The 22549-nt window shown below is 39.8% G+C and overlaps 1 protein-coding gene across 1 annotated transcript in view; it reads left to right on the top strand.

Annotated features, from left to right (window-relative positions):
- Positions 1 to 22549, top strand: part of TET1 (tet methylcytosine dioxygenase 1) — a 61794-nt gene that overhangs the window by 36538 nt on the left and 2707 nt on the right. Inside the window, exons 6-11 of the mRNA XM_059820996.1 lie at positions 4797 to 5005; positions 5978 to 6128; positions 9609 to 9698; positions 10168 to 10305; positions 17039 to 17059; positions 18699 to 19038. Of these exons, the coding sequence (XP_059676979.1) occupies positions 4797 to 5005; positions 5978 to 6128; positions 9609 to 9698; positions 10168 to 10305; positions 17039 to 17059; positions 18699 to 19038 (949 nt within the window). The remainder of the gene's footprint in view (positions 1 to 4796; positions 5006 to 5977; positions 6129 to 9608; positions 9699 to 10167; positions 10306 to 17038; positions 17060 to 18698; positions 19039 to 22549) is intronic.

Genomic DNA, 22549 nt, shown 5'->3' with positions numbered 1-22549 from the left:
TGGACAGTCCACTTCTCTGACTTCGTCCTGCTCTTGTATTCTTCAGTTCTTTAATTCTTAGCATCCCTTGTGTCTCTTTGCTATCCTTGTATGTGAGGGAGTGAAAAACTAACTTTTCCTCTTGTTCATCCCATAACTTGTTGCTAAATTGCTGGAGCAAATCCTGCTGCATATGGCACCTCTTCAAGAAATATACTCTATGTTTTGGCTCATGCTTTCTGTTAAGAAAATTGGGTAAACTTTTACCTTTGTGACTTGTAGAAACGGAAGTTTAGCTGTGGTATGATGCCATAATAGCAGTTGATCGTAGTTCTGTCCTAGCTGTCAGGCTGTGGCTCACCTTGAAGGCTTGCTCATATTCTCAGATTCTGCCATTTGAGAATATCTGGGCTTGAATTGCTGTTTTCCTTTAGGTGTACGCATAAACAAGAACACCTTGATGGCTGTAGTAACGCAGAACAGGCATGGACCGGAAGGCAGGAGGGGTGGGTGCCCAATTACACCACAGGAGGGATGTACAAACCTTGGTTTTGAAAATGACCAAAATAAATGAGCATCCTGCCCAAATCACCAACCTACAAGGATGATACTTGTGGTATTGTGTGCCCAAATATGCATGTGCTTGAGAAAGCTATTTGGAAGGAGGTGTGTCCCATTTCAGTTTTTCACTTTGTCCTAGATATGGTTATGTTAGCGAACAGGTAAGGGAGTGGGTAGTGTGTAACTTCATGCCCAGTTATTATGAGTGCGGAAAAGGGCTGATAGGTATCGGTCAAGCATTGTGGGGGAGTTTGTCGGGTCTGTTGCTTTCCAGAAGTGCTGTGTTGCAGCTGAAGCAGTTTATTCGTTGTTAATGTGGGAATCTTTTGATGGATACTCGGTAATGATGACAGTTACTGCTTGCTAAAATGAGTTCAGGGATAATCTCTCCCTACGTACCTGCAAAAGATGACCATATGACCTTTAAGTGTTACATAATACTTTACAAACTTATGACAAGTCTGTTTTGCTGATTATATAATTTTTCTATGTGAGTCACTACGAAGGTGTGGTTATTTTGTGTGGAAAAGTAATTGCAGGGGAAAAGTTTTTGTTCTTCCATTTTAAAAAGCTGGCTTTTAAGTCCCACAAATGTTTATTTTCTCATTCCTTTTAAATGCATTAGGGACCAAAATGAAACAAACTGAAGTATTAAATTATTGATTTTATCACTGTTGTTAACTACATCACAGAAATCATGAGTAGTACCAACAACTTTTGGAGACAAGATTTGCCAGTTGATTTGTGCGTTGTTCACAGTCTGAGAAAACATTCAGGGACTTGCTCTGTTTGTTGCATATTTAACTTAATATCTGGCATCTCAGTGTTTCATAGGTAAACAATATGTACACTGGGAGTTATGTTTGCAAACTTGCAATAGCAAATAAATGTGCATTTTAAAATATTGCATAAAGAATTAATTAATAAATTGCATTATTATCGTATTCTCTGTGGCTGTGACAGTACGCTAATTCCATTTGCCTTACTGAGGAGGACCACTGTGTCAAATGCATGCTGAAAAGAAGAATGAAGTGAACTAAAGCGTAGGTTGTGATTTTATATATCCTACTCTCCTGATGACATCATTAAGACGGTGTTGCTGTTGTATGCATTTAACAAGTGTGATGTTTCCATAAAGTAATTGGGGGGTGGGGAGCAGTTGGTTAAAACACTGTATGGTTTGGGGATGTTTAAGGGTGAAAAGATCTTGGAACCATCCCCAGTAATTTCGAGCTGCAGAAACTGGAATAGAAATAAACTGGAGACAGCTAAAGAGTAATTGAAGAAATGATCAGTCAACTAAAGCCTTACTATGTCCATTACTTAGAAAAATAGTAAGAAATCTGATCTGTAAGCACATCAAGCAAAATCTTGATAAGCAGTACATAGCTTGTAGTCATATTTTGGATTGTACCAGTTTCTCAGATAACCACAAATTTAGTAACAAAAGCAAATGCAGTCAGTTTTACTTTAGCTTAATATGTATATACATATAACACAATATACACATAATTTATTTAGAATTCAAAAATTTGATGTAGTCAGGCACTGGAAAACAACTGACAAGTTGGAAATTAACGGAGTTACATCGGTGTTAATGTAACTAAGTCACCAAGTAAAGGAGTGCAGTGGCAGTTTTCCCCACTAGAAAAATTGTTAAATCAACATGAATGACATGGTGTTTCTGTTGGCTGTATTTATTCTATAGTTTTCAGTTGTCCTGCTCAAATGTGCTTTTCTGTATATTGAGTGTGGTATTGCTGTGGATTTATTATTATTACAAAGGGGAGGCTCTGTTTATTACTGCTTTGAGAGCATCAGCCATAGCGTGTGAAGGGACATAATTAGTTTATATGGGAAAAGCAACACGGCTCCAGCTCTGCCTGTACTGTCACTGGCTGCGGGCCCAGAGGAACCGTGATTGTTTCCATGCAAGTTGTGCTCTTCTAAGGCCATAACAGTCAGGTGAGAAAAGTGCCTTATCTCTGGTAACAAAAGGACGGGAGCACTCCAGCTGTAGTAGTCAGATGAGCATATGATGTAACCTCTTAAGAGCCACAGGAATTAAATTCAGACAACTAATAAATCCATGAGCTACCTTTGTGGCATGAAAGATGATGGATTGTAAAATGGTTTTGGGTCCGGTAAGAGTATTGCATTCTCTATTGCATGAATAATGAAGCAAATTCCAGCTCTGTTTAACTCCAGGCAAGTGTGGCACTAGTTTAAAGGAAACTGTAGATTTCCTTCCTGTCCATTTGTCATTTTTCCTGGACTTTGTACAGTACTTTGTACTTTCTTACAGTTTAGAACTGTATGAGAACTCAAAAAGGGCAACGTGATGTACTGAGAAACTAAGAGGTACCAGATTTCCTCACTGAAGTTACGAAGTCTAGAAACCAAACAAAGAGAAAAGAGATTAAAAGCATCACCCTTTGTGCTGAGTAACAAAACTAAATTCCTCTCCTTCTGACTTGAAGGAGCTGTGCTGCCTCAGGAATGTAAAACTCACACTGACATGAATAACCTGTATTGTGTATCAGCCGTAATAGATGTTATGTAAATCTCGCTCAGATGTAAATGAGTTGCATTATTTTTCGTTCTTTATAAAAAATACTGTACTGGTTGTCAGTCACAACCAAGATGCCTTTTGAGGAATCGTACCTTGGATGCATTTCCTCGTTTTCTCATTAGGTTTAAGGCTGACTGTAAGACTGTATGATTAACTTCAGAAGGGTGATACTTTCTCTCTCTTGACACAAATTAACTTTAAGCTTGCTTCTTCCTGCTAAGCCTGCACAGATTCCTTCTGAAACTGTTCGTCTATTGAAAACCTTTTCAGTTGCAGATTAATTGCAGGTGTACTTTGGTCCCCACTTTTAATGCGTTCAAATAATTTAGATATTCACAGCTGATCAGGCTAGGGGTCACATATGAATGACAGCTGCACGTCTGGCAACAAAGAAACTTTGACATCAGTCCGATAGGGCATCTGCCTGAAAACTCAGATGTTTGGAGATATTCGAAGAGTAAGTGAAACTCCATTGCCTTCCTGCTGTTGTAGTCCATGACTAGTACCATGTCTGTGGGAGTTCTGCCGATGGAGAGGGGGTGTTGGGCGGACAGCCAGGGTGAGAAACTGCTTGCCCTGAGCAAGCGTATTGCTACAGAGCTGGCAGAGAGTATCTGCAATGTAAGGGCTTGCCATTAGCACACAGTAAGGAAGAGAGACTTCCTGGTCCCCATCCTATGTATGACAGAGCCGAGGAGGAGGATTTAGCCTCTAGTGCCTGAGAGAGGTCCAGGCCTAATATGCTTGAAGCTTAACGCTGAGGTCTTGGCACCTTTGTTGGAGGCCTCGTACAGGCTATGCTGGCCAAGACGTTTGAAGAACAGGTACACATATTCACATATTTTCAAAGATTATGTTCTTCTATTACTTAGCTTTAATGCATTTTTTGGTGGTCTTACAATGCAACTCCGTTTCAGATTGTGATAAAATCCTCAATATGTGGGAGTAGGACTGTCTAGATTTTTTCTTTTTTTTTTTTTTTGTTAGTTCAGTGGTATATTGTACTGTTCCATATTGTGTTAGTCTTTGTGTTTTATGGATAAGGTTGACAAAGATTGCTTTGTATATCATACAGTTTAGCAAAAAACTTCAGCACTCTGTTAAGAACTTTAATGTAGGTCATCTAGGGATATGTGCTGAAAAATCTCATTGCTTCCTTCACTAAGAACACAGTTTATTTTCATTGCTTGCTTCTAATCTTTCTTTGCAAGGTGGGAACCATTTTATGTACTGATATGTAACTGTGGTAACCTCCCTAACACAAGCATACGTGTGCTTTTGTGATGTGCTTTTATGTACCTGCATTCTGGGTTTTGGCAGTATGTTTTCTGTGTTATTTTCAAGGTAACTGTTAGGTTCTCAGTGGATATGTTGTCTCAGGATTATTACTTCCTTCTAGTGGTTATTTTCCTCTTAATGCATCTTCTTTATTGTTTGTGTAGAACACCTACAATATTCCTCCTCCTGTAAAATGTACTGCTATTTCTTCTACAGGTAAAAAGGCAACACAAAATCATGTTCCACACCAGATATGGGTGTGTGATGCTTTCGCAGTCCTGCTTGCTGATGAACACTCTTTGGGCAGCAGTATTTCTTACTCTTCCAGGCTTTACGTGTCCCAGAGAAGAGTAACGCATTACGTGTTTCCTACATTACCAAAGAATAAACAAAATTATTCTTCCAGGTGATACGAAGAAGTAGTGATGAGGAAAAGTTGCTGTGCTTGGTACGTCAGCGTGCAGGACACCACTGTCAAACTGCCGTCATCGTGATTCTCATACTGGCCTGGGAAGGGATCCCTCATCTCCTGGCTGATACGCTGTACAAAGAACTGACGCAGAGTCTCAGAAAATACGGCTGTCCCACTAGCCGTAGATGCGCGTTAAATGAAGAGTAAGTTACTTTAAGAGTAAATGATTGTTGTGTTGCCTTTTGAACGTTCTGCAATAAATAACTTGAGAATTCAATAGTAAGAATAATAAAATGAATATACAAAAGCTCACTTAAAATTACAAACCACTAGGTGTCATTTCAGTATAAAACTTAGTTCCTGGCTTTTCCTAGAGACCAGGCTCTAAGTGATAGCTGTACAGGCTGCACCCAGGGGGAAAGGGGTGGCAATGAACTTCTCTCCTGGCTTTGCGCACACTGCCCAAGGCATTCAGTGTGCCCTTTGCACACACGGCCATGCTGAAGAGCTGTTAAGAAGGCGATATGTGACTTTTTTAAATAAACAAGAGATTGAACACTCAAAATTAGGATCTTCCTCTCTCTGTCTCAATGAGAGGAATTTCATTTAATTGACTAGATAATATATTGCAACTGAGGCTCTGTAGCAGTACTGCCTTTGTGCTGATTTTTGTGTAGGCTGCATTTAAGCAGACTCTAATAGCTGTACAGTGACCTGAATCTAACACTCATGTTGTTAAAGGGTCAGGCTAAGTAGGGTTGTTCCACTTCGAAAGTTGGATCGATTTGGAGCTAATGGTATTGCTGCACATAACAAAATAATTATTGGATTTAGGGGTAACCTTTATTGGTTATTTTCTTGGAAAAAAATTTTATCCAACTGGAGGAATCAAAATCGAGCAGCATGGGTATATTTATATAGCTGTAACTACTGAGTGTTATGTATTTCTCAGAAGTGGGACTTCGGGGAGTTGAGACTGTCTTTATGGGGAAAAGTGTCAGCCCTCTACACATAAATATATCCTTAAGAGAAGATATCTGGTTAAACCGTGTGTTTTATAAATTCCTGTGTTGTTATGCTATGTATTATAAAAGAAATAGCAAATGGCATTGACCTAAAAAAAAAAAAGAGCTGCATTGCCAGCTGACTTGATGGGTCTTTATTTCCTTTCATAGTCGTACTTGTGCATGTCAAGGACTTGATCCAGAAACTTGTGGAGCGTCATTCTCGTTTGGCTGTTCATGGAGTATGTATTTCAATGGCTGTAAATTTGCCAGAAGCAAAAACCCCAGGAAATTCAGGCTTCTCACTGATGACCCTAAACAAGTAAGATTGATTTTATTTATTTTATTGTTTTGTTTTCCTCCAAATACTTATTCCAATGATTTTCAGAACTAGAATGGAATCTATGGATATCCACCCCTTCTCTCTCCACATGTATGCGTAGCTTATCATGCAGGCATTCAGCTAAATGTTTTGTAACTGTAGTGTTTATAATTTTTCCACTGTATGAAAACTCAGTGTCATTTACTATGTATTTAAATACCCTAAAATTATCTTTAAATGCTTTTCTCTATGCATATTTAGCATCTCTGTGTAACTTGGTATGAAATGTTAATTCTTTGCAAGTATAAAATACTGCTAAAGGTTTTTTCTGAGCACCAAGGCTGCACCTTGGAGATTCAGTCCTTTTCCCTTGTCATAGAAAATTTTGTGCCTTGGGTTGCACTGCTTTCACACTGCTGTCTGACCAGCTGACAACCTGGTCTTCTGTCTGCCACCTAGAATAAACTGGTTTTTTTGTGGACAGCATGTTTTTTAAACACTCTTGAAGGAATGAATACACTAAAATATGATGCAGTGAAATGATACTGTAATTGCTGCTTATGAGTGTTAGTGATGACATAAAGCTGAGATAGCACAGAAAATGTGGTGATGGATAATGTGAAGTAACAAACCTCTAAAAAAACCCAACCAAATTTATTTTTTACATTGGAAATATTTTCATGAGGAAGGAGTGAAGGTGTGGTAGACTGATAACCCCTGCCTGATGAACCTACATGCCTCAGGGTCACTCAAAAGTGCCTTTTGTTCTGACTGTAGGTGTCTCTAACCCACGTCTTTACTAGCACATCTGGCATGCTTTAAGAGACACATAGTACAGGGCAGTCAGTTGCCTACTTCTCCGTTTGGGTTACCTGGCTGACAACCTTTCTCGGCCCCTGAACTCCACTGCTGCCAGCTACAGAAAAGACCTAGCTGGCTGAAGTCCAGGTAGTAGTAGAGGTATTCTTGCATTTTTTTAATGTATCGTGTACACATGCATATGTACACACAATGTGAAACATGAATTATTTCTCGGAAGAGAGAGATGTCAGTTGATTGACTGGAGCTAAATACTCCTCCCAAGTCCTAATTTTTTCCTGAAAGAGTTGATGAAGCATCTTTTACGCATAAGCGTGTGAATGCAAAACCCTCAATCCCCTCTGAGTTGTGCTGTCCACTCGCATTGTGGGTATTCACAAACTTCACTAGCGCTTAAAGCGGGGAACTTGTGCCTCAGCAGGGTAGAGCACACACGGCCCTTCTGCCCTTCCTCTCGCTGAATACATGACTAAGGCAGTGCAAGCTGAAAATAGCCCTGCTTGTCGCAAGAGGGAATTTGTTTTATAAATCTCCAGTTTATAGAAAAATGTATTTATTGGGCATTCTTTCATTTTAGGAACCCTGTTCCTTCTCCTTTGTCCTTTTCTATTCTCTGTGATCCTGTGGTTTTTAGGTTCTCCCTTGTGTAATGCTGTGCATGGAGCACTCTGTGCGTGCATTTTCTCTGTAGGTTTCTAATGTTTTTAATAACATTAGCTGGGGAGTCAACAAAGGCAGCAACCTTCATATGTACTGTCTGATGATATATTAGGCTGTGCCAGATCTCTTACGAGATAGATCTGTCTTTGATCAGAATATGCTCTGTGAGACTGCAAGCTCTGTTGGTGGCATCACCTCTTCTGAGTCTGTGAAATGGCCACCCTCAGCTCCATTCGGACACTTAGTCAAGCACAACCGCATTCACAGCAGCATCCGGAAATGATACCCCGCTCACGAGAGCTGTCTGGCATTGCCTGTTCACTTGACAGGTAACCTGTCGATTTTTTGGAGGAGAATGCCTTCTACCACAGTGTAAAGGCAGTTGCCTAAAAGAGAAGATTACTTCCCCAGCACATTTTCTAGATGTCTGATCCAAAAGTGCATCATTCCCTTATTTCTCCTTTTCTGTGGAAGTTGTTGTAAAGCCTCTTCGAATTCTGCAGCTGAGAGGGGATGAGCGTTGCACAGCACATGGGTACTCCATAGCTGTGTGTGCCTGTGAGGGAAGCATGTGCAGCCTTAGCCTACCGCTGTGCAAAAAGCCTCCAGCTGTAGGTGACAGTGCTGCTTGGGCACTTGCAATGCGTGTGCAGGTTGTCACTGCATCTGAAAGAAGTGAAATTTCTGGTACATAATTTTTCTCTTCATTCAGTTTTGTCATTGATTTTTCTAGCGGATACTTCTTTTAGCTAAATATTGGATATTGATGATTTTGCAGATGACATAAAGCTAGGAGGTATAGCAAATTAAGAAGATAGTTCGAAGTCCAGAAAGCTTTGGATCATTTGAGGCACTGGATGGAGTGAGATGAGGTTAAGGGTGTAATATACCTAGGTAAGAATAGTTCATAGGATAGATAATTAAGGATGCGTTACCTTCAATGCAGTTCAGAAAAGCTTGTGGTAGCAATCAACAGTTGATAAACTAACTGTAGTATGAGTTAAAAATACATTATCGTTTTGTAATGTAACATCACATTGAAAAATGTGAAGTATCCTTATATGTTTAGATACATTGGTGTTTACAATATGTGGTGATAAGTGTTGGTTGGTTTGTTGGGGTTTTTTAAGCAAAATAAGTTGTTATTTTTTGCCAGTATACAGTATGCAAAACTGAAGCTGCGTTGTCTCTCAAAGCCTGGCCCTTGGAGGAAAACAAAGTAGGGAGTATTTCACCACCCTTTTCTTCCCCAGTTGGTTGGTGATTTTCATGGAAAAGCAAAAATTTAGAAAAAGAATTTAGGGATTGTTTCTATAAACAAGAGCTTAAATGTTACACTGCCACAGAAGCCCACCTAGCCAGTTCCATGTTTATGTGGCTTAACTCAAGGAAAGGAGTATTACTTCCTAATCTAGTAGATATTTCCATGAAGTCCTGAGTTTTGTACCTCCAAAGAAGATGTTCCTGATAAGAGATCTATTGCAATGTTAGAAACATACCTCTTCCCCTAAGAGCTGAAATTAATGTTAAATGCTACTGGGAGTTACTCATATGATTAAAAGAAAAAGAAGGTGGTAACCCAGGATTCTTTTAGCAGGGCTGTATCGACATAAATTAAGGCCCCATAAACAAAACACTAAAAGAAGACCTGGGGTTCCATGTCCTCTCCTTTCCTAGATGTTACTTCTCTATTTTGTGTGGAACATACCTCATTCCTTGACTGTCTATGTATCGGAAGGGGGAAATGATACAGGAATTAGTTCCTTGTGTGTTGGGTTTCTTTGCCCTAGCAGATATCCTCCATTGTTATTTGCTTGACTTGTATTAACAGTTTTGGTAGTTTAGCCATGCTTGATTATGGTTGGTGACAGGGGGCAGCAGAACAGAAGTCGGATTAATAAAATACAAGGTAGAGGCCAACTTGTCAGGCATCTCTAAACTGGATGAGATTCTTTTAAAGCAAATTACAGCGCTCTAAACGTAGCCTTTCTTTGCCTGCAGGAGGAACTTCTTGAAAATAATTTGCAAACTTTAGCTACTGATGTGGCTCCGGTTTATAAAAAGCTCGCTCCTGAAGCCTTCCAGAACCAGGTAGGTCTGTGATGTTCAGCTAGTGCAGCTGCAGCTCTGAACAGGCAGTGTAGTTTGAAACCAAGATGAAACCACAAAGCGTGTTCATGGGTAGAAGCCACAGACCTCGCAGATGTGGTGACTCCCCTTGCTCACTTACAGTGGTTGCTTTATTTGGTTAGATTTAAAATACTGCACCTTTCTTATTTCAGCTGCTGGTTAAGCTGTGCCCTGAGCTGTGCATATGTAAAAGGCTTACAGATAATACTGCAAATAAAATGTTTTTATGATTTAAAGACATTTTGACTCTGGCTGAGCTGATTAGCTCGTTGACATCCAGTCCTAAGTGTTGCATGTTTCACAGGAAAATGCACGCTTTCCGATCCTTCTTACTGGCTGCGTTTATTCTGTCACAAGTGCAGTTGTGGCTCACAGGGTTCCAAGTCGCTCACTTTCAGTCCCAAGTACCTGTAGTTTATTTTACTTTTAGGTGGAAAACGAACACATGGGCCCGGATTGTCGGCTTGGATCCAAGGACGGTAGGCCTTTCTCTGGTGTAACAGCTTGCATAGATTTCTGTGCCCATGCCCATAAGGACACACATAACATGCACAATGGAAGCACTGTGGTATGTACATAGGATTTTCTTATTTGTACTGTTTACTGTTGTGATGACTGTGTGTTTTAAAATGCTGCTTGGTTTAGTGGGTACATTTTCATGAAGTTCTTTAAGGTATTCTGAAATGAACTGCGTGTTCCTGTTTATAAATTCCCATGTTATTTGCATCTATCTATTACTGGTCTACAGGGGACGTAAGTTCATCTCGTTGCAGAACAGATCAAGAAGGGTATGGGAGCGATCCTTCCTACAGAATACCTTAATTCTTTTAAGACAGCCAGGCCCTTTGGAGAGGACCGGCCATAGGACAGATAGGCTATTCGCAGTAGAGGTTTGATGTTCAAATAGTTATCTAACCAAGGAGTTGTACGGACTTCTGTAGAGGAAGAGCTCCAACAAGCTTATTGTTAATTTACCTCCCCCAGGCTCAGTTCTCATCAAATTCACTTCTTGCACTGTGCACTTACCAGGCTTCATGTTAGTATGGTTACTAGTCAGAAAGTAGAGAGTGTGGTATCATGGGGTGGGTGGTGGAGTCAGGTGGTTATTATGATCTCTAAGTCTTGGTATGAAAGGAAAACCCACAGACATGGTTTTTTTAGGTGTGGTGATTCTAGCAAATACCTTGCTGGATTGCTAGTGAGAAAATCAGTTGGGAAGTACTCAGTTAATTGATCTTTCAGAAATTGAGACCATAGTTGTGAAGAAAGACAATCTCAAAAGAGAAAAGATAAAATAAAGCTGACAATCTGGGGTTTTTTAGAGCATTGTAATGCTCTACATAGCTAGGATGACTTCTTCTACATCAGCAGAACTAACATTCAAGAACAATTTCTGTACCAAAGGTTGCAAAGCTGGAAAAAGAAATCCATCTAAAATCTCGGCCTGCTTAGAAACAGTCTTTTTTTAAAATTTGGAAATGAAAAATGAATTCTTACGTTGCTGTGATTGAATAAAACGTTGCATTTACACATGCACTTAACATTTAGCATTTGTATGTAACAGCAGCGAAATGACAGGAACAATTGCTTAATATTGTGCGCTTGTATGTTGGGCAAATGTCCATTGCTTTAAAGTATGGAAGCAGGTCTTGGAATTCACCAGGAATGCCAGTCCTGAATAGATTCATATTTTTTCCTAGCACTGAATACCACTTACATGCAGATATTTTATAAGAAAATGCTGGAAGCATACTTTGCAAAATATTAGTAAGACGCTATGAGTAAGCTCATGTGGAAGTACAGTCACTTCAAAGCTGCTGAAGCATAGGAACTCAAACCTCTTAAAGATCCCAAATTTGAAAATGAGATTTCCTTTTCATGACAAACTGCGTGGTATACTTTTAAATGAAATTTAATTTAGGCATTCTGAAAATAATAGTATTTTGTTAAGTGCTACATTGCCTCTTAAAGACAGAATGAAATGGAAACTGAGTCTGCTACTCAGTCTGCTACACTGGATCCCAGAAAAGTTGTAACTTACGGCCAGAAGTGGCTGGAGGGACAATTGGCCCTTTTTCTGGAGGAATTTATTGGGGAATAGTTCTATGAGTGTGTATTTATCTGTAATCATCTGAGATTATTTCAGCTTCAGGTTATGCTTCCTAGTGTCGATACTTTCTTTCTATGGATTGTACGTGATGTGTTTGCAAGTAATTCCAAATCTGAGCAGCATGGAAAATTATGACCTGTGTAAGGATCTCATGTAGGCCAGAACTGAAAATTGTCTTTCTAGCAAGTTCTGCCAAATTTTTTAAGTCTTGCAGAATATTATCAAATCATTATAACTGATGAAAATTATACCTTGGAATCTCACTTTAATCAGATTGCTCGCTCATACAAATAACTGTTGCGTACCTGATACATCAAATCTAAATAAAGAGAGTATCTTTATTTTAATATACGTGCAACAAGGGGCTATATATAAATAGGAAATAGTTGCAAGTATTAACACTCAGTTTATATACTTGAATTGGGGCGTTTGGAAGGTGCGGCAGAGTTCAGAGTTACCTCATGATCTATACACAGCCTTTGCAGTGAGCAGAGGTGTGTGTGATTCACAGGACATACAGAGTTTGCTGTCTGCTAGTCTCTCGGGGTGCATCGTTACAGGGGTACGTACTGGGAGCCTAAAGGAAAGAATTTAGTTGTTTTGCTAACAGGGTGATAGGACACGCTCGGTTTTCTTCAATCTAGATCAGTTTGATGATCCAAGTTAGGGTTAATTTCAACTTAAGACCAAATCTGGTAATAAAATAGGAAAACTAGTGGTAAGAACACAAAAATAAAGGACTACGTGTGATTCTAGCATCCGTGTGGTCGCCTCCTGCATTCCCATCTAGTTCCAGAAGCTGCTTTCAGTACCTACTTAGTTTAAAATACACTATGATTTCTTACAGATCACTGGTAATAATGATGGAGGAGTCATTTACATCTGAACTATGAGATATTTTGTCTGTAAAACGTACTATGTGCAAGTAATACATCTGACAGGTGACAGCTTTCATATAGATGATTGTTTTCTGGTAATGTGGCAATAAACAGAATGAGAATGGTTTGCACTGCCTTACAAACCTCAAACATCCATAATTTTATTTAATATTTTTCTCTTGCATTTTATTTGATTTTTTTTTAAATGGTAGTCACACCTTACAGTTTAAAGTCTGTACAAAGTGTACTTGTCATCTTGCACCTCATTAGTGTTGGTAAGATTTCTTTCCTTCCTTCTTATTCTGATACAAAATCTTTGGTTATAAAACCTAAAGTTCCTCTAGACTAAAAAGGTTAAAATAAATACCTTGTGAGATGGTATTTGCGAGTGCTGCCAGCACTGTTACCACTACTTACGGCGCAAGCAACACCTTTTCATATTCTCCCTTCAGTTGTGGTGAATCGCTTTTACCACAAATATGAAAGGAATGCTGCACAGTGCACGGAAAGTAAAGGGAAAAACAGAATCTATTTAAATGATTTAAACCAGACACAGACCTGAGTTCAGCAAAGCACTTAAATCAGTTTAATGATAAGCATGGAGTTTACTGGATACTTAAAAGACTGTATTATCTAATGAGCTGCCAATAACAATTTCCCTGCTCTGTCTCTGCCAGAATTTCAGAAACGCATTCTTGTATTTTTCAGGGTATCCATGTTTTGATGATCAGCTGCATTATCTGTGTGTGACTCTGAAAATAAATGAGGCTGTCATTTTTGTTAGCAGTGGGGGAAAAAAGTCTTGGAACTGTCTTCTGTAGATACAAGATAGCAGAGTACATCTTAACTTACAAAAATTGCAGATTACCATGGGAGATCTGATTTGCTGAACATCTTTCCTGGCTAGCAAAACCACGCCCTGAATTTAGCAGAGCTGCTTTTTGGTAGAAAAGCTAAAAATAAAAATGAATATTCCCTGTTTGCTCTGCAGTAGAATGAAAACAGTTGGCAATTCTACAGAGGTGTAAACTAACATGTTTATCTGAAAGAAGCCAAAGTAATTTCTGCCTATGAATTGAGTTTTTTTTTCAGATCCTCTAAGTCAATAAATCACAGAATCACAGAACCACCAAGGCTGGAAAATATACCATCCATTTTTACTCAGGCTCCTTTGTCATCTTTTAACGTTCTCCTAAAGGCCACTGATGTACATTATAACCGCAGTGGTAGGGTGCAGTGTTCCTTGTGGATGCGAAGCCAGACTGTAAATGAGCAACACGCAAATAAAAGCTTTATAGCTATTAATGAAACAAAAGTATTTTTGTTTCTTTATTGGATTAGCTGCAAAGGATCACGTTCTTCATACCTGCCTGAATCCATTTAAATCACTGATATACGGGGTTTTACAGTGACTAGAACAAAATGGTTTAATGAAGACTTTGCTAGTTCTGTAGCACATACATGGGTGCTTCTCACCCTATGGGGCACGTTGCCCTTTTTGCTGGGGTTGGGGAAGGAGAGAGACCAGCTGCAATCGTGTGTAATCATTGCTGCCACGCAGTCTGTAGCAGGCACTGTGGAAGGAGGGGAGGAAGATAAATGTATGCTCCAAGGGCAGCTACAATAGAAGATTTATTTCTGGCAGCAGAACTAAGTAGCGTCAATCACCAATCCATCAACAAACTGCTCCTGATTAATTTTTAAAAAAATAATCCTCTGCTCTTCTAATAACTGACTGTATTTATGTAGTTACAGCCCATCAGGTCATTGCATATAGGTCCAGGCCTTTGCCATAAATGACAGAATGTCTCTGTGAATGATTAGGCTACATTCTGGACCATGTCCACAGCTTGCTTCGTGAGCTCCAGAAGGACGAGGTGCTTAAGTTGGTGGTTCAGATTATAACAAATAGAAAAGATAAACCCCACAGGGCTGTAAAGGAAGGATTTTTGTTACTGTTCTTTATATTGTGAAACACGAGAAGTTCACTCTACTAATCTGCGAGCTCCCAGACAGTGGTTTGTGCACCATACAGCATATGTTACAGCATACGGTACTGAAATGCTATCTGATGACTCTTCCTATGTGTGTATATAGCGGTTAAAAGGAAAGTACATTTGGGGTTCCCTTCTCAGACTTAAGCACGCTTACTCAGAGTGTAGCAGGCCGAGAAAATGACCCAGTTTGTCTCAGCTGTAAAGGAAAAGCTCGTATTTGGAATGGTAAGCAGTGATGATGCAGCAGCACCCCAGAGACCCAAATGGGCACCCCCTGCTTTCCATCTGCAAAGGGAAGATGAGCACAGGAAACACGATTCCATCTTCCAAGTTTAGAAGGGCTGTTTGACTGCTTTGCTGGAACTTGCATTTAAAACACCCATTCTTACAACACAGTGGAAAAGGCTACCTCGTTCCTACATGTGAAGTTCAAGAGGACAAAGGCAGATCAGAGAGTCCCACAATAAGGCACTGGGAGCTGTGTGGCTACAGATGTTCTCTGGAGATCTGTGGAGGGAATTACATTGAGTTCATGAGTGCATTTTAAGTTTAAAAAAAATTAAAGTTTTATGACTATGCAAGATTTACCATGACATCACTAAACCCGGAATAGGTAATGGTTTTGATCACCAAGCACACTGGAAACATAAACAAACCACTTGGCCAACATTTTCTTTGGCTTTTGAGCATCCTGGATGATTTAGCTGCATGTTCTGGAAAAAGTATCGAGAGTAGCGGGACGTGCAGCTTCACTGCATAAACGGGCTTTAACAAAGTCCATGATTTTCTCATGTTCGGCTTCAATTTTGGTCAGTTTGCAGCACAGTATCAGTACCAATGGAAGATGTTGCTTTTAACTTCTCAGTGATAGCTCCTCTTTAAGTTTCTTAATGGAATATTTTGCACAGATTTGAATCTTAGACTGGCTTTTGAAATGGATGTTTCTCATTTGGTGGATTACTCTACCTCAGCTGTAAATTGCTCGCTTATCTTTAGGGCCTTAATTTATAGCTGGTTTCCATGTAACATTAACTTTGCAGTTATCCACTTGCCATTGTGCCCTTCCCTTTATGTTAAAATATATTATGGGGGACATTGACCTTGAAATTTTACATATATTAAATTTGCTGTCATGGTATTTAGGCTGCAGGTGTACTGGTCTTCAGGTTTTAACATAATTTTTAATATACACAAATATCTTAATTCTATGTATTCTAACTCAGTGTATAATATATTGTGTGTGTTGGAGTTAACTGTACTTTCAACATAGTTCTGCCAATATACTGCAGCCCTCATCTTCTTTAGTTCCTCAAAACAGTTCTTTAGCTTTCATGTTCTAAAGAGGGTGTAGGCTTTGTGGTAGTGACAAATACTCATTTTTGCTTAAAATAGGTTTTCCTTCCACCAATATGAGCTTTGATTTTTGTCTCTGCTTGTATGCTTTCCCCTGGGCCAAGCACTGGGAAAGTGTAGAGCTAATCTACATTTGCCTAATTGTAAATCAGATGAAAGATGATTAATACATATGTAAGAGTAGATCTTTTTATGGAAAAGAATAAATCTAATAAATGTACAAGATCAGTTTTCCATGAAAGTGTCTGGTGAAATTTAGAACTGTATATTGGATGAGGGTCCCAATTTTCGGAATAAGCAAGACTGTGGATTGAATCTTACGATGCGGACATTTTTTGAACCAGTGCGTGGGTCCAGACACAGGTTGGACAGAACGTTTTAAAAGACAAGTGAGAATCATGCAGTTTCTGATGAGAACAAGAGGGAGCTAGGCCCCTCCATGTTTACTTTATTGCTGCTTTTGTTTTTCATTTAGAAGGGGAGGATGTGCTGGGCTTTCTAAGAACATGAGTCATAGTGTAACTGTGCTCCCTATATGTCCTACCCTCATTCACCCGTCTGGAGTAACTTGGAATCTGCTGGCGAATTTCAACCAGGTTTCACTGAACTTTGCAGAAACTTAATTGTCTGTGGAGATTTTTAACCTCTTGTTCCAAGCTGTGAAATTTCACTGCTGCGTGGGGAAGACAGACCCAGGTTAGCTCCTCTGCTGAGGTGGCGGCAGGGTCCTCCCAGCCGCTGCCCCCCGTTAATCCGTGTGCATCTGCTGGCCCGGTAGCCAGCTGGGCCCTGCTTGCGCTAGCTGGTTCCCAGTGGAGGTGGTAGCGGGGCACAAAAGGGAGCAGGGATAACGGTGCTGGGGTTGGGCGCGTGGGAGCGCGGGGATGGAGGAGTCCATAGGGAACCAGGGATCATTCGCTGCTCATGGAACAACTTGTTGTTTTTTCTAAATCTTCCTCGTAGTCCAAAGGCTGCCCAGTAGAGGTAAGTACGCATGGAGCAAGCACATCAGTAAACGCTACTCATCAGCTTCTAATTGCCCCTTCACTTTGCCTTCTTAAGAGCCCTTCTCTCGATCCTTTCAAAATGCCACCTGAAAAGCTCTTCTCCTTTGTCTGTGCCCCTCAAATATTCTCCTTTTGCTGCTCTGCAACTGTCAAGCTTTGCATATAGCTATTTATAAAGCCCTAACCACCACCCTAATAATTTGGGATTTTTAGTTTGTGATTCTGTAATTTTATTATTATGGAAATAATTGTGTGATGCCTTTATGTGAAAGCTGTGCTATAAAATAAAAAATGTTTGGCTTTTTCTCCCCAAATAATAATATTACTCTTCTCCCCTGGAATGGTAGGCATGGTGACAAGATTCTGGGAAATGGGATTAACTGTTTATGATAGGCATCACATTCAGCCTACACAATGATGGGGTGATAACGTTTCCATTTAGGGAGTATCATCTCATCCTTGGGTGGCACTCAAATTCCTGTATGTGTGTAGTTAGTAACTCCCTGTGAAACAGCAGCTTAACTAAGCCATGATATTAATGCATGGCTTTCTAGTAATGTAGTGTATTGTTGTGAAAAACAGTAGTCTCTTATGAATGGAATCAATACAACTATAAACGCATGACTGTTCGTACACGTGCTCGTACGTGTAAAACTGTCACCATCCCATGGCAAGCACAGAATGAAACCAGCAAGCTTACTGCTGGGTTTAGCATTGCTTTTAAGGCGAAGGGTTAATATCAATAATGGTCGGAACTTTAGAAGTGCTGAAAATTGTAAGTACTGCAAAGGTTCAGCAGTGATTTGGAAAAATTATAGTAAGAAAACTGTTTGTTGCAATAAGTTTGAATATTTATCCACATTTCTGATGTGCCCTTATCAAACTGGATCTAACCAGCATTCTCCTCTCGGCTCCAGTATCTCACAACACGTAATTTAATAAGAGAAAGTAGGTCAGTGGCCTAAGAGCGACCAAATGTTTGCTGGGTCTCGTGATGTCACTACAGCAGGCAGTCAGAGTTGGGGAAGGGTGTTAATTTAAGACAGTGTGTATAAAGACAGAGGAAGGGAGTTAGAGCTGAGATTTGCTAAAAATGTAGAGCAGTATGAGTAACTGTTTGTGGGTTTGGTGTTTTTTTTTCACTTGCCAGCCAAAACAAAAACCAAAAACAGTTCCATGTCATAGAAACTTTTTGTTCAATCCAAAAATAGTATTTCCTTTCTTCATATTTTTTAGTCCTTAAAAATGAATCTGAACATCAAATAAGTATTAAAAAAAAACAAAAAAATCTGAACATTCCGGAATTTACAGTATATTTACAGCTCAGATTATTTACTAAGGTTGGCATATATTTGTGGATAGTGTAAGTTGAGCCTAAGTTTCATTTTTTTCCTGTTCAGTACATGTGCCTTGATCTTATTCTTCAAGTAGCAATAATTTTTCTGCATCACAAATCAAACAAAATATTTGTCAGATGTTTGCATTTGAAAGACCCATAGCATTGAAGCCATAAAATACGAGAAAACAATGAAGTCTAGGATGACTGCTTAAATATTTAAGTAACTTTTGTATTTTACGTATGTGGTTGCATTTGTAAATGTTTCTGTTCTTGCCAGGTCTGTACATTAACGAAGGAAGATAACCGGAGAGTGGGGGTGATTCCAAGTGATGAACAGCTCCATGTGTTACCTCTTTACAAAATTTCACAAACGGATGAATTCGGCACCGAAGAGGGACTGGAAGCTAAGATAAAAGCCGGAGCCATACAGGTGCTCACAGCTTTTCCCAGAGAAGTGCGAATGTTAGCTGAGCCTCTCAGAGCTACAAAGAAAAAGAAACCAGACACAAGGAGGACCCCGACTGAAAAGCAGCCGTTAATAGATAAAAAATATTCAACACCAGTAAAGCTGAAAACTGAAGCCCCAGAAAATCTTGGCAACACTTTGCATTGTTTAGGTGAGTGGTGCTTATTAAATTCTGCCAGTCTCTTCTGATTCTTTGTTGCCTCTCACCCATCTGAGGGGAAGGAAAAGCTCCTTAATACTCGGTTTTATAAAATACTTGTATATTCTGCATTTTAGGGGCTAGCGAGCAAGCCATTGTAATCAATATTCTCTCTTGGCACAGGAAAAAATCCCAGGTGATCGCCCAAAAAGAAGCTTGTGGTGGTGTGCGAGCACCAGTGGTATTTTTCCGAGTACCCTTATTTGAATAAATAACGGCAGTAGGATCATCTTGAAATGCTGTTGTAGGAATGTTTCTCTAAATAACCGACATGAATTTCTGTCATTTGAAAGCACAAGAACTGTGTTACCCAATTCCCATGAAAGACAATGGCTTTCTCAGAGTCTGAGCTGATGATCATTTCCTATCAGTGGCATGGATACTGCTGCAAACCAAGAGGTTTGCAAAAAAAGCCCTGGGTTTTATCTAATTAAGATAGTGCTTCTCCAACTGTTCCTTGAAATATTATTAGCAAGGGGCAGAGAGGTGGGATCTGTCAGCAGCTAGGTAAAAGGTATGCCACGTTGGTTCTGTTACAAGCAGATTACGACGGCCAGAGTCTTCTGCTGCAGTATGTGTTTGCGCAACGTAGAATCATGACTTAACTGAGGTGTGTGGAGGTGCTTTTGATTTATGCTGTTGTACAGGGGGTCAGATTTTGGACCAGTACTCAGAGGATAGAACTATTCTAGGGGACTTTGCAGGAATGAGAAGCAGAAAAGGAGGAAGAGGTGGAAGAAGCCATGGACTTGGATTCTGTGATTAGAGGGGAAAAAACAAATAAAAGGAATTAAAGCATAGCCTATCTGCCTTTTATCTGCTATAATTTTGAGTTTTATTCATGAGAGACACCCAGATATATGTAGTAGATTTAAGGGGAGGAATAATAGTTAAATGTATTCAGAAGCACGTCTGCATTTGGGGAGGGTGTTTAAAAAAAAAAAAAAATCCATTTGACACATTTTCATAACGTGCACTCGGCACCATGCTCAGTAGAGGAGTCGGGGCAACCAATAAATGTTGCATAGAGCAAGATGGAATAAGAACAAGAAAAGCAGTATTACTGGCACCCCTAGGAAATTAGACAGACATTCAGTTAATCTACGTGCAAATTTGGGAGACGCAGTCCAGGCTTTGAAACAAATATAAAAGGACTCCCTCAGGCTGAGGACGATGTCCAACAGTAACTCCGAAGCAATGATTAATAACTTCCATCATGCTTGCAGTGGACCGAAGGTCCTAGAAGCATTAGAGGGCTCTGGTTTGGGAAGGAATTCTGAAATTGTCTGATCTCCCTGGAAAGTTGTTTTGAAACACTGAAGTAGAGTTATGAAACGCCTACCTGTACGTGACAATGTACTTACAAATAGGCGTGGCTTCAATATCTGAAAACCATGCCTTTAACATATGGGACAATATCCAGAGTTTTGCCATGTGCTTTGGAACACAGAACTTTATTCCTTGAACATGCAAAAATAATAAAATAATTGTGTAAACAAGCCAACTTACATAATTTGTTTGGACTTGAAGTATTTTGGTAAAGTAATTTAAAAGGGCTGCTGATAAAAATAAGTCACAGAGTGAGGAAGAAATACTTTTATGAGTGAGAAAGTTGTTTGGGGGTGGAAAAATAAGAATGCGAATAGAAATATTTAGCTTCTGTCATAAAAGTGCAGGTTTTGTCATGGAAGTTTTGACAGCGAATCCCTCAAAATAGATGTCAACACTGTAATCCCCAAATCTGCCGATGGCACGTCTTGCTGCGGTTGGCCGTGTGAACAGTTTGAAAGAGGCTTCCTTGACTGGGCAGCGGTGGCAGAGGAAGTTCAGGTTAGCAAGGGGCAAGGTGGTGTGCTCTGCGTGAGATAAATAGCTTGAAGCATTTATGCACATCGTTTATGTGTTTATTCTAGTCATACAGGATGATGGCTGGGCATCACTGTAAAGACCTCAGCGCACCACTGCTGCCCTGCCCCGAACCCACAGTGAAATGCAAAGATCTGTAAATTATGGATTTAGAATACTACAGTATTACACTTGTGCACACAGGTTTTTTGCAGTTATAGGGAATCAGTCATTGCTTGGTTCTTTCCGTTCTGCCAGTGGCAGGTATCATTTTAGTCCTGAGGAATCGAAAATTTTAGTCTAGCTGAGATTGTTAAGCTCAATATGAAAACAAAATCAAAGGGCCTGTGAGACGGAGGAGTTGAAACTAGACTATCCAGTAGTCACTCCTGATGGTAAACCAGAGGAAACAATTGATTATTTAAATCAGGATCCCTTCCGATTAATAGTGGCATTCAATTCTGGTCACACCATTTAAACATAAACCAAAAGACAAAGCTTTGAAAAATGGGTTAAAAAAAAAAAAATAGAAAAGCTTACTAGCAGAAACAAAAAATCCTGACTTCAGTTTTAGGTAAGCAGTGAATAAAGTACTGCTAAAGGTATGTTAAGCAATTCAGATACTACTATGACATCTTCTCCTAATGTAAGAACAAAAGAATACTTAGCTACACTTCAACTGTAAAGGAAAAGGTATTGATAAATGGTGTATGTAATGTATAGTACTCAATTTACTGATGAGGACAAGAGTTTAGAATATTGGTTTTGCTTTTTGAATATTGAAAAGAATGTGGAGAACATGCAGTTAGATAACTATGGTATTATACTGTCAGTCATGTTTTCAGCCATGTGAGGTTATCACTCTTTGGAGTAGCCTGGGAGGATCGTGAAGGAGTCACAAGGCCGGCTATGCCGTATTGCCCATTACGTAGATGTAGTATGTTCTTTTGAAAGAGACCTGAGCGTCATTTCAGAGCCACTGCAGTATCCCCCAGCTGGAGAGCTTGAGAGAGTCCTCTAACCTGCATGTCTTCACCACATGCAGAACTGGAAATTAAAAAGGGGTAAGAGAGGAATCTCTTGTCCTCTTTACTGTCGTTACCTGGCAGCATGGATGGTGGTGAGGAGGGCCTTCTGAGTGCTGAAGACAGATTAAGTCAGCTTGGTAACATGTGCATATGTGAAGACTTGGTTTGAATCTCAACTGTGCCAAGTCCTTTGTAGAAACGCTGTGTATTAAATAGGGTGCATTTGTCATGCACCTTTTGCCAACAGCAAGCAGCACAACTGGTGATTTTTACGTTTGTGCTAATGCTGAGAGCCTTGGGAATCCTAAATTATTACGAAATACATATTAAAGATAGAGGCCTTACATCGTTCCGTGTATAGTTCTGTCATTTAACAACACTATACTGAACAAATAAACTTTACAGATGGAAAGGTTACTTTTGTCTCCACATATAATAGCAATTATTCTTGGCCCATATTGGATAGAACAGGAGATGAACCACCAACTTGGAGACAGTTTCTCAGCTGGCCACAGCAGAGCAGTACTTCAGCCAACAGCTCCCAGTGGAGGCGCACCAGACTGTTTGAAGAGGAGGTATTCCTGGGGAGC

The sequence above is a fragment of the Gavia stellata genome, chromosome 9 (genome assembly GCF_030936135.1).
Source record: "Gavia stellata isolate bGavSte3 chromosome 9, bGavSte3.hap2, whole genome shotgun sequence".
Lineage (NCBI taxonomy): Eukaryota > Metazoa > Chordata > Aves > Gaviiformes > Gaviidae > Gavia > Gavia stellata.
The sequence above is the reverse complement of the archived record's forward strand: the minus strand, read 5'-3'. Positions and strand labels throughout refer to the sequence as shown.